Source organism: Quercus robur, chromosome 6 (assembly GCF_932294415.1).
Source record: "Quercus robur chromosome 6, dhQueRobu3.1, whole genome shotgun sequence".
Taxonomy (NCBI): domain Eukaryota; kingdom Viridiplantae; phylum Streptophyta; class Magnoliopsida; order Fagales; family Fagaceae; genus Quercus; species Quercus robur.
In genome coordinates, this window is record NC_065539.1 from 4,608,408 (window position 1) to 4,620,133 (window position 11,726).

An 11,726-nucleotide genomic window follows, 5' to 3' on the forward strand; every position below is an offset into this window, starting at 1 on the left:
TTGGGTGTTCGAATCAAAATCACATCACTACAAATCCAATCAACAAATCTTTGAAGGAGATCGAATCAGAGGATCAATCTTTTGTAATCACAGAGAATTGTACCACACAATCATCAATACAAATTCGCATTTGTGAAACTATTTTCACTTGTTCGACTTATTTCGAAACGAGAGAATTTAGTCGCTTACAATGCCCAATTAAATAAAAAAAATCGACCAAAAAAAAAAAGACCAATCACCCAAATTTATTTTTAAAAAATCATGTCTAAACAAAAAAACACAAAAGAAAGCAAAAGAAAAAAAGAAAAAGAAAAAAAAGAAGAGCAACATATTGGACGAAGCCTGCCTAGGTAATCAAAAAAAAAAAAAGTAAGAGGCAACATCCAGACCGGAAGGAAAAAAATAAAAGAAAAAGAAAAAGAAAAGAAGGAAAAGGCAACGTACACGCCAAACCAAAAAAATAAAAAAAGAAAAGAAAAAAGAGCAATGTATTGGACAAGCCCATGTGCAAGTGCACAATCATTCTCGTCATTTATCTATCAAACTCTCCCTACTCAGTTTTCTCCTTATTTTCGAGAGAATTTTTTGGTGAGTCCAAAGAGAAAATACCTAGGCTCCACCATCATTTTCCTCTCTCCCTCTTCCAACCAAACACTTTCCAAAAAGTTTTCTCTCCTCGTTTTTTTTTTTTTTTTTTTTTCATACTCTCTAAAATCCTCTCTACCAAACACTCCCAAGAAGTTAGGTCTTTTGTTCTTATAAATGGCAGCATAGAATTGTGGAAAAATGGCTATCGTTTTGTATTACAACCAATGGTTTTGTTATTGCTAATGTAATATAATTAACTCAATTGAACAAAGGGGACCATATGACCAATTGTGTTTCTTTGGTTGTCTACTCAACATAACGCCTAAACTTTCCTATGTTTTGGATTGCCTGTATGATGTTTGGTTGATTCAATAATTAAAGTAGATCTATAATTTCTTGTGCTGCGAGAATTGATTTTGTAATAATGATTTCATTTAGTAAGAGAAGGGAAAGGGGTGGTACATTAATATTTCCAGGATCCCCAATTTTTAAGGATGAGTGGATACAAAATAATTAAAGTTTTTAATGGTGATTTGTGTAACTAATGAATCCAAATGTCATGGCTAGAGGGTCAGTATCTATTGCTTGAATTTAGAACTAATATACTTGAAATTGTTCATTGCTAGAAATAATGATTTAAAACTAATGTTAGTTTATATTTGGCATCTGAAAGTTGTTTCTGTAGGCATTTAATTGAATTCTAGCAAAATGAGGCTCATTATGTTTTTTTATTATTTTTGTTATTGTTTCCTTGGTGGAGTTCTATAGTTTTTTTTTTTTTTTATACTTCTGTAAGGGACAAAATAGTTCATTTAACATTTTTTTTTTTACATACGTCTTTTGGTGCCTTTTAGTGTATTATTTGAATTTTATTTGGGTTAGTTTTTGGTAGGTGAATAAGTTTTATTTACAAGTTTTGGTCAATATTTTTAGTATTAGTATTTTTACATGTTTTCCTATTCTGTTTAAAGAGTGAGAGGAAGAAAATTGATATGAAAATCCAACATAAAATAGTTCACTTGAAGTTTGTAATTATGCCGCCTGCATCTTATATATCATTTATCACACTACTTCAGTGATAGTCTAATATCTAATATATTCATTTTCCAGTGGGTTCCAATTAACTCAATTGATAAAGTTTCTGATAGTTGAACAAGAGATCTAGAATTCAATTTCCGTCTACATCAAAAAACCGATTGGTGTCTTAGTCTACTGATAAAGAGCTATTATCGAAAGCAGATATCATAGGTTAAAACTCTCTCTCTCTCTCTCTCTCTCTATATATATATATATATATATTCATTTTTCTTTCTTAATGTCTTTAAATAATCCTATCATCTTCTATTAACTTTTAATTAAGTAAATTCTAGTTAGCTCAATTGGTAAAGTCTCTAATGGTTGAATAAGAGATTTGAAGTTCAATACCTATACGGCTATACCAAAAACTAATTGATATCTTGGTTTAATAATAATGAGTTATCATAATGAGTGGATGCAATATGACGAAACTTAAAAAAATAAAATAAAATAATTGTATAAGCTATTTACAAACATAAAAGCCCAGCTCTGGCAGCATAGTCGTTAGAGAGCTCCCATGCTGTGTCTAAAACCCACCCACCTTTTCAAACGCTTTCCCTCCTCTCTTCTATTCTCTACATATTCAACTTCCAACTACCTTCACTATCACCTCAACTACTTCCTCTCTAACCAAACCTCAACGCTGCAATCTCTCCTCCAATCTCATGCTCTCATCATCGCCAGTGGCAACTCAAACAACCTGTTCATAGCCTCAAAGCTTATCTCTCTCTATTCCTCTCTCAACAAACCCACTTCTTCCACCAAAGTGTTTGACTCGGTGCCCCCCAAAGACACATTTCTTTGGAACTCTGTAATCAAATCCCACTTCTCTAATGGCAATTACTCTCAAGCCCTTGAATTTCATCTCCAAATGCGAGCAGTTGATACCCCACTCGACCAATTTACCATTCCAATGGTTGTTTCTACTTGCGCTGAGGTGATGTTGCTAGACCATGGCAAGAACATTCATGGGTTGGTTTTGAAACTTGGGCTCTTTGCGGGGAATTCCGCGGTTGGGTCTTCATTTGTGTATATGTATGTCAAGTGTGCTCAAATGGATGATGCATATCTTATGTTTGATGAAATGTGTGTTAGAGACGTGGTTGCTTGGACCGCACTTGTGATTGGGTATGTGCAGAATAATGAGAGTGAGAAGGGTTTGGAGTGTCTTTGTGAGATGCATAGGGTGGGTGGGGATGGTGAGAGACCAACTTTTAGAACATTAGAAGGTGGGTTTCAAGCTTGTGGGAACCTGGGTGCTTTAGTTGAAGGTAGATGCTTACATGGTTTAATGGTAAAAACCGGAATTGGGTGTTCACAAGTTGTTCAATCTTCGCTTTTGTCCATGTATTCCAAGTGTGGGATCCCTGGAGAAGCTTACCATTCTTTTTGTGAAGTAACTAATAAAGATCTTCTCTCATGGACATCACTCATTGGTATTTATTCAAGATTTGGGCTTATGGCTGAGGGCTTGAGTTTGTTTTTGGAAATGCAGGAGAATGAAATATACCCAGATGGAATAGTTATCAGTTCCATACTTTTGGGATTTGGTAATTCCATGATTGTCTCTGAAGGAAAAGCCTTTCATGGATTAATCATAAGGCAGCATTATGTGTTGGATATGATGGTTCATAATGCATTATTGTCCATGTATTGCAAGTTTGGATTATTATCTCTTGCAGAGAAGCTCTTTCGTAGAGTACCTGAAGCAAACAAAGATTCTTGGAACAATATGATTTTTGGCTATGGTAAGGCAGGGCTGGAAGCTAAGTGCATAGAATTGTTTAGAGAGATGCAATGGATTGGCATTGAACCAGATTCAAATAGCTTGGTCTCTATGGTTTCTTCATGTTCCCAACTGGTAGCAACCTATCTTGGCCGTTCACTTCACTGCTACATAATTAAACATTCAATGGATGAAAATGTCATGGTAGTTAGTTCACTCATGGACATGTATGTGAAAGCTGGCAATTTGAATATTGCATGGAAAATATTTTGTGGGACACAGAGGGATATCATAACATGGAACACATTGATCTCATCTTATACTTACTGTGGGCACTATGCAGAGGCTGTAGCCCTATTTGAAGAAATGATTTCAGAAAACTTGCAACCCAACTCAGCAACATTGGTAATAGTGCTTTCGGCTTGTTCTCATCTTGCATCTCTTGAGAAAGGAGAAAGGGTTCACCGTTACATTAAAGAAAGAGGGATTGAGTCTAATATTTCTCTGGCCACTGCATTGGTTGATATGTATGCAAAATGTGGGCAACTTGAAAAAGCAAGAAAATTGTTCGACACAATGAAAGAGAGGGATGTTATATCTTGGAATGTGATAATCTCAGGTTATGGAATGCATGGTCATGCAAAATCTGCTATTGAGATATTTCAGCAGATGGAGAAATCAAATGTTAAACCAAATGGACTCACTTTCCTTGCTCTTCTTTCAGCCTGTACTCATGCTGGGCTCGTCAAAGAAGGGAAGTGTCTATTTAATAGAATGCAAGACTATTCCATAAAACCCAACTTGAAGCATTATTCCTGTATGATAGATCTTCTAGGAAGGTCAGGTAATCTACAAGAAGCTGAAGCATTGGTCCTTTCAATGCCATTTGCTCCTGACGGTGGGGTGTGGGGTGCTTTGTTAAGTGCTTGTAAAACTCACAATGAAATTGAGACTGGTGTAAGGATTGCAAAGTATGCTATTGAGACTGACCCAGAAAATGACGGGTACTATATAATGATGTGCAACATGTATAATTCTGTTGGGAGGTGGGAGGAGGCTGAAAGGGTAAGAGAAATGATGAATGAAAGGAATGTGGCAAAGAGAGCTGGTTGGAGTACACTCTAGGTTATATGAATTTCCTTAGATTCTTGTTGGGGTATCTCTCTTACCCTTGGACTTGATAGTTATATAATTATATAAGGAACTTTAGGATCCACCTCAATTCTGAAAGCCAACAACAGAAATGAAATAGGTCAATGTACAAGGAGCCTGAATTTTGCTTCAATTCAGAATGTGGCTAGCATTGCTGTTGCACTACTGTGGCTCACTGGTAATCTTCCCGTTCGCTGTGTTCCAAACCCCGCTTGGTTTCTCTTTTTTTTTTTTTTGGGGGGGGGGGGGGGGGGGGTGGTACACAGCAGTCATAAACTACATGGAACATAAAAAATTAGAGAACATACAAGTAAAGTAGTGACTCAGGCTGGATCGGTTATTTTGGCTGGGTCCCATCCAATCACTGGATCATAGACATGTAGCACTGCACCCTTTTGCTTTACTTAATTGAGTTTTAACTTCTTTGAACCTTTTCGTATGGGTATATGGGTTGTGAGTTCTTTTCCTTATCTATGCATTGCACCTCCATATCTATAATGTAAAACTTCTCACTTGTGCCTTTACAACAGGAAAGCCAACTTTTTCAGTCAAGCAAGCAATTTGAATAAAGACCATGAGAGGGATGATGGGTTCAACATATGCCAACACTTCTGCATTAAATGTGGCCTGGTCCAGGAAGCAGGTGCCTTAAGTGCTTCATTAGCACACCCTTGAAAATTTTGTAATAATATAGAATCTATATTCAATAGTTTAGGGGGAAAACTATAGATTTTCCTTGACTTATTTTCTCCATATCGACCAAAAAAACTTACACCCTCCATTGTCTTTCCCAGATTATCAATTTGGTTTGTAGAATTGTATTCAAAAGTGAGTAAACAAAAAAAAAAAAGTGAGTAAGCTGTTTGCGACTATAGTAGGTGTGGTCATTTTCCATTGAAGGATTGTGGTGTCTTGTGTCAAAAAAGAAGATGAATTTGATCTTTTTGGGTTTGCGTATAAGGTGAGGTATTTTTATCTTTTATATGTTGAAATCCTGTTTTGTTGTTTTAATATGCTTTTGTATACTTTACGGGCATTTTCATGTGCTTTCACTTTTGTCTTTCTTTTCTTTTGGATTGGAAGGGGCATTAACTCTTAAGCTCAGAGTTCTTTTCCCCCTAAACAATTTTGCAGTTTGATTTTTATTTCTGTTAGAGAGAGCCTCATTTTTTCAGTTTATTTTATCCATATAAATCAATTTGAGAGTAGAAAATCTTCATATTCATGACAGAAATTTAAGTTCTGCAGCCATGGTTTGTTTGTTTTGTTTTGCTTTATTTTATTTTTTATTTTTAAATTTATGCTTTTCTCCATATTTTGCCTTTTTAATTTTTTTTATATATGTTAGGAATGCTAAGGAGAGAATGTTATGTGGAAATCGAATAAATTATGTGGCGGTTCAGGGCAAAGATCCAAACTCTAGTCTGTAGTCATCAAAGCAATGGAATAAATATTTTCCCCTGATGTATGCTTTTCTGTTGTCTTGGCCTCTAATTGACGCATTAATTTTCAGTCTTTTATTTGGAGATTACAAATGAGACCAGTAAACCACTCTACTTCATGCTACTAACATTCTTGTCAAAAAAGGCAAACTGGAATAAATTTCTAAATTTTTGGGTGTTGTATTTCATAACATATGCATTCCTCTTGTTGCTTGTATGATTTTAACAGAAGCTTAACCTTTGCTTACAGTGGAACCTACTCCATCAATGATATCTAGAACTACCTCGTAGCTCTTTTAGAAACATTAGATACTTCATTTCCTACTGTGCTCCAAAACCTGACAATATTCTGATTATTGTTGCTCTCTTTTTGCAACCAGCGGTGTAAATTATCGAGGAGACCAAAGATAGTTCAGAAGTTTATCAAATTGAGTTCCTTCTTGCTTCCTACAGTTTTTACCAATAGATGCAGTGGTTACTTGATGTTACTAACCAGCAGGAGAAAAACATTGAATATCATTCTCAATATTAGTTTGAGGTGAGTTGTTTCCATGGTCCATGTTATAACTGTGTATTTGTTGTTGTTGGTGTAATAATTTAATTTTAAGATTTTGGTGGAGCGTTGTTGGATAATATTGAGCATAGAAAATAATGATGTCACTCAACTCCCTTTTCATCATTATTTGTTAGAATATGAGCAAATCTAGAGTTGTTTGCCTGCTTGTGAAAAGTCGGAGTACAAAATGCAAAATGCCATTTTATCTTGGTTGTGCTAGAATTTCATTTGAAGGGAAGGGATCAAAGGTCTATTTTTTACCATAGAACAAAAAAGGAAAGGGGGCAAAATAGGCAGTTTCTTTAAAAAAAATTATTAACTAGAAAGCCAGGTATTTAACTCCCCTATGTCGAACTCTTGAGCCTAAATAATGGTGCCCTATACTCTTTTTTAAGCTTTTCTTTGGAGGGGAGGGAGGAGGCAGGGACAAAATTGAACCCGTGACATGGAAACTAGGGTAGGTTCCATTTGGACTACAAGTTTGTTGGTGGTGCCTTGTAGTCTTAACCTTCTCATAAGCCCTTCTCCAACTCCATTAAATTTTAAGTTTTGATATACCAAATCTAGGATATGAAACAGCCAGTGAGTTTGCTAGTCAAATAAATGTAATTCTTGGATTTAGGCAGGATGTGTTGAGCCTACCCAGATCCTAGTAAACTAGGTATCCCTCATAAATAAAGTTGTGTTTATAGGATTCTCAAAAAAGAAAAAGAAAAAGAAGGCTGAGTTTGACTGTTTATAGAGTTATAGAGTAAGGTATGGTACCCTCCCTACTCTTCCACTAATAAATTTAGTTACAATTCCTTTTTCACAATTTTTTTTAGAATAATTACGATTAGTATATGTTAGTAATGGTGTCAGATGTGAAAATAATGTCTAATAAAAAAATTCTATCCCCTAATATTATCTTGAAAATTTTCAACTAAGAAACAAGTTGCCCTGATTTAATTTTCCCTAAGTCAACTATAACTTGAAATCAAACTTGGCTGTACCTTTAATGGCATAAAATAAGGGGATCGGCTCCCCTCCCGTTTTAAAGACTAATGCTATAGAGTAATGAAATTGAGACAGGAGTAAGGATTGTGAAGTATGCTATCGAGACTGACCCAGAAATGATGGGTACTATATAATGGTGTGCAACATTTATAATTCTGTTAGGAGGTGGGAGGAGGCTGAAAGGGTAAGAGAAATGGAGAATGAAAGGAATGTGGCAAAGAGAGCTGGTTGGAGTACACTCTAGCTAGGTTAGACAAATTTCCTTTGATTTTTGTAGAGGGATCTCTTTTACCCTTGGCTTGATAATTATACAATTATATAAGGAGCTTTAGTATCCATCTCAATTCTGATAGCCAGCAACAGAAATTGAAATAGATCAATACACAAGGGGCTTGAATTTTGTTTCAATTCAGAAGGTGGCTAACATTGCTGTTGCACTACTGTGGCTCACTGGTAATCTTCCTGTTCACTGTGGTCCAAACCCCCCTCCCCCTTGGTTTTTTTTTTTTTTTTGGGGGGGGGGGGGGGGGTGGGTGGGGCCAACACAGAAGTCATACATGGAACCCCATCATAGGCAAAACATTAAAAAGACAAAAAAAAAAAAAGAGAGAGAAGAAGAAGAGAAAATTCAAGTAAAGTAGTGACTCAGGATGGACTGCTTATTTTGGCTGGGTCCCATCCAGTCACTGCATCAGTACAGATCATTTCTGTGACCTGAAGTAACATTAAGGGTGCATTTGTATAAGCTGTTTGAAAACGGTGTTTTGAGTTTAAAATGAGCCTTTGTAAAAAAACTATGAGGAGTTGTGATTGCAAAACAGAGTTTTGAGTTTTAAAAATGGTATTTTAAACTCTCAAAACGCCTAACCAAATGGACCCTAAGTAGAGTTGATATGCTGTGTTTCTGGGAGATCATGGACCATGTAGCACTGCACTCTTTTGTTTTACTTAATTGACTTTTAACTTCTTTGAACCTTTTTGTATGGGTATATGGGTTGTGACTTGTGAGTTCTTTTCCTTATCTTTGCATGAAACCTGTCTGTTTTTCATACCTTCATATCTATAATGTAAAAACTTCTCACTTGTGCCTTTACAACAGGAAAGTGACCTTAATCAGTCAAGCAAGCAATTTGAATAGAGACTATGAGAGGGATGGTGCGTTCAACATATGCTGAATTTTCTATGATAAATGTGGCCTGGTCCAGGAAGCAGGTGTCTTAAGTGCTTCATTAGCATACCTTTGGAAATTTAGTAACAATATAGAATCGATATTCCATAGTTTAGGGGGAAAACAATAGATTTTCCTTGACTCTCCTATCGACCAAATAAACTTACACTCTCCATTGTCCTTCCCAGATAACCCATTTGGTTTGTAGTCAAAAGTGAGTAAGCTGTTTGTGACTATAGGAGGTGTTGTCATTTTCCATTCAAGGATTGTGGTGTTTTGTGGCAAAAAAGAAGATGATTTTGATCTTTTTGGGTTTGAGTACAAGGTGAGATATTTATCTCTTATACATTGAAATCCTGTTTATGTTGTTTTGGTATGCTTTTGTATTCTTTAAGTGCATTTTAATGTGCTTTCACTTTCTTTTATTATTTTTATTTTTAATTTTTATGGAGGGGAAGGGGAAATTAACTCTTAATCTCAGAGTTCTTTTTCCCCAAAAAAATTTTGCGTTTTTTTTTAAATTTTTTTATTATTTCTGTTAGAGAGAGTCATGTTTTTCAGTTTGTTTATCTTTATGCATCAACTTCAGAGTAGAAAAGCTTCAATTTCATGACAGAACTTTAATTTCTCCATCCTTTGCCTGTTGATTATTGTTTGATAATTGCTAGGAATGCCAAGGAGAGAATGTTATGTGGAAATCGAATAAATTATGTGGCTGTTCAAGGAAAAGATCCAAACCCTAGTCTTTAGTCATCACTGCAATTGATTGCAATTGTTACTAAGTGGAGTTTCTGACAACTTGAGGAAAGCAAGTCAAAATTGTTGATGTGGGACATATATGACTTTTCTCTACCCATTAAGATTAGTTGTTAATCTATCAAGATAAGATTCACTATGTTGAGATCAGTTATTGACCTTCAATTATTTTATGTTTTTTAAGCAATTTATGTATCCCTGGATATATTTTGTAACTTTAGTTGTCTACAAATGAATAATGTTTGCAGTAATACTTTACCCTGATGTGTGCTTTTCTGTTGTTTTAGCCTCTAATTGAAATATTTATTTTCAGTCTGGTATTTGGAGATTCCAAATGAGACCAGGAACCTACTTCGTCTTGCTAACATTCTTGTCAAATAAAACAAAGTGGAATTAATTTCTACATTTTTGGGTGCTGCATTCCATAACATACGCATTCCTCTCGTTGCTTGTATGATTTTAACAGAAGCTTAACCTTTGCTTACAGTGGAACCTACTTCATCAATAATATCTAGAACTACCTCATATCTCTTTTAGAAACAATAGGTACTTTCCATTTCCTACTATGCTCCCAAACTGACAATATTCTGATTATTATTGCTCTCTTTTTTGCAACCAGCAGTGTGAAATATCAAGGAAAGCAAAGATAGGTCAGCAGTTTATCAAATGGAGGTCCTTCTTGCTTCCTACAGTTTTTAACAATAGATGCAGTAGTGGTTAATTGATGTTACTAACCAGCTGGAAAAAAGCATTGAATATCATTCTCAATAATAGTTTGAGGTGAGTTGTTTCCATGGTCCATGTTATAACTGTGTATTTGTTGTTGTTGGTGTAATAATTTAATTTTTGATTTTGATGGAGTATTGTTGGATAATATTGAGCATAGAAAATAATGAAGCCACTTGACTCTCTTTTCATTATTATTTGTTAGAATATGAGCAAATCTAGAGTTGTTTGCCTGCTTGTGAAAAGTCTGAGTACAAACTTACAAATGCAAAATGCCATTGTATCTTGGTTGTGCTATAATGTCATTTGACGGGAAGGGATCAAAGTGGTTTTTTTTTTTTTTTTTTTTAAGGGGGCAAAAAAGGCATGGTCATTTATTTATTTATTTTTAAATTATTAAATAGAAAGCCAGATATTCAACTCCCTTGTGTTGAATTCTTGAGCCTAAATAATGGTACCCTATACGCTTTTTTAAGCTTTTCTATGGAGGGGAGGGAGGAGGCAAGTAGTGGCGGAGCCATGAATTTTGAGTTGGAAAGGCCAAACGATTGTGTCGAGTTAAACTCAAATCATATATATATACACTACTTTAAAAAAAAATATATATATATATATATATAAAATTAATTATTGACTTTAATATGCATATATACCCTGATACAAGATCTTTTTTTAAGAGAAACTTACAATCTTCTTACACTCTAATGAGTATACAAAAGTTGTATAATTGGCTAACAATATACAAATAAAAATAAATAAATAAATAAAAAACCGAATATAGTATATTTTATCAAAGTCATGGTCAACAATAATACTTCACGTGATAAACTTCATCAATTATTATTTTTATAGAAAAATTATTCATAATTTCATTTTTAATATATAAATTGTTTGCAAAACTTCATCCATGTTTGATAAATCAAAATCATAACGTTACAATTGAAGTCTCATATGAGTTTTTTTTTTTTTGATAAATTACAAATTGGATTTTTATTCTTTACACTATATTTCAATTTAGTCTCTAACCTTTAAATTGTGTCAATTTGATCCCTAACATTTTCAATGTCATATCAATTTGATTCTTGCGGCGAAGTGTTGGATGAAAAATGCTGATGTGACTGATAGTCCAAATAAAATAATATTTTTTTGCCATGTCAACTTACTGCCACGTCATATTTAATTAAAAAAATTAAAAAAATATTACTCAACATGATCAAAATCCCTAAGTCTCATATAGAAAACCCGGATTTTTTAAAAAAATAACTATAAAATCCAAACAATATCATTAGTTAGGAAACGTTTTAAACTAATTTGGTTTCTAACAATTCGAGTTCAAAGGACTCGATTTTTGGGTTATAAAATCGAGTATATTGTACTCGAGTTTCCTATTTTGCCAGTAGCCAGACTATCCACGTAAGCCAGAAATCGAGTTCATTGGACTCGTTTTGTAAGCATAGAAACTGAGTTCATTGGACTCGGTTTCTTGGCCAAGAAACCGAGTTCAATGAACTCGATTTTTATACATATAAATCGAGTTCA

The 11,726-nt window shown here is 34.5% G+C and overlaps 1 protein-coding gene across 20 annotated transcripts; it reads left to right on the plus strand.

Moving 5' to 3' along the window:
• Nucleotides 1-2,157: 2,157 nt before the first annotated feature.
• On the plus strand, nucleotides 2,158-10,362 carry LOC126732390 (pentatricopeptide repeat-containing protein At4g39952, mitochondrial). Of its 20 annotated transcripts, none has more exons than XM_050435192.1 (7): nucleotides 2,158-4,721; nucleotides 5,074-5,504; nucleotides 5,892-6,523; nucleotides 8,637-8,692; nucleotides 8,894-9,030; nucleotides 9,374-10,007; nucleotides 10,081-10,362. In XM_050435192.1, the coding sequence occupies exon 1, from the start codon at nucleotides 2,183-2,185 to the stop codon at nucleotides 4,514-4,516; it is 2,334 nt and encodes a 777-aa protein (XP_050291149.1). In that variant the 5' UTR covers nucleotides 2,158-2,182; the 3' UTR covers nucleotides 4,517-4,721; nucleotides 5,074-5,504; nucleotides 5,892-6,523; nucleotides 8,637-8,692; nucleotides 8,894-9,030; nucleotides 9,374-10,007; nucleotides 10,081-10,362. The 20 variants fall into 20 exon arrangements, with proteins under 20 accessions (XP_050291149.1, XP_050291148.1, XP_050291156.1 ...); XM_050435191.1 differs by having other exon boundaries at nucleotides 10,084-10,362; XM_050435199.1 differs by having other exon boundaries at nucleotides 9,949-10,007.
• Nucleotides 10,363-11,726: the final 1,364 nt, after the last annotated feature.

Excerpts from the sequence above, each read along its gene's own strand:
- LOC126732390 (XM_050435194.1), top strand. The coding sequence starts at position 2,183 with ATGCTGTGTCTAAAACCCACCCACCTTTTCAAACGCTTTCCCTCCTCT.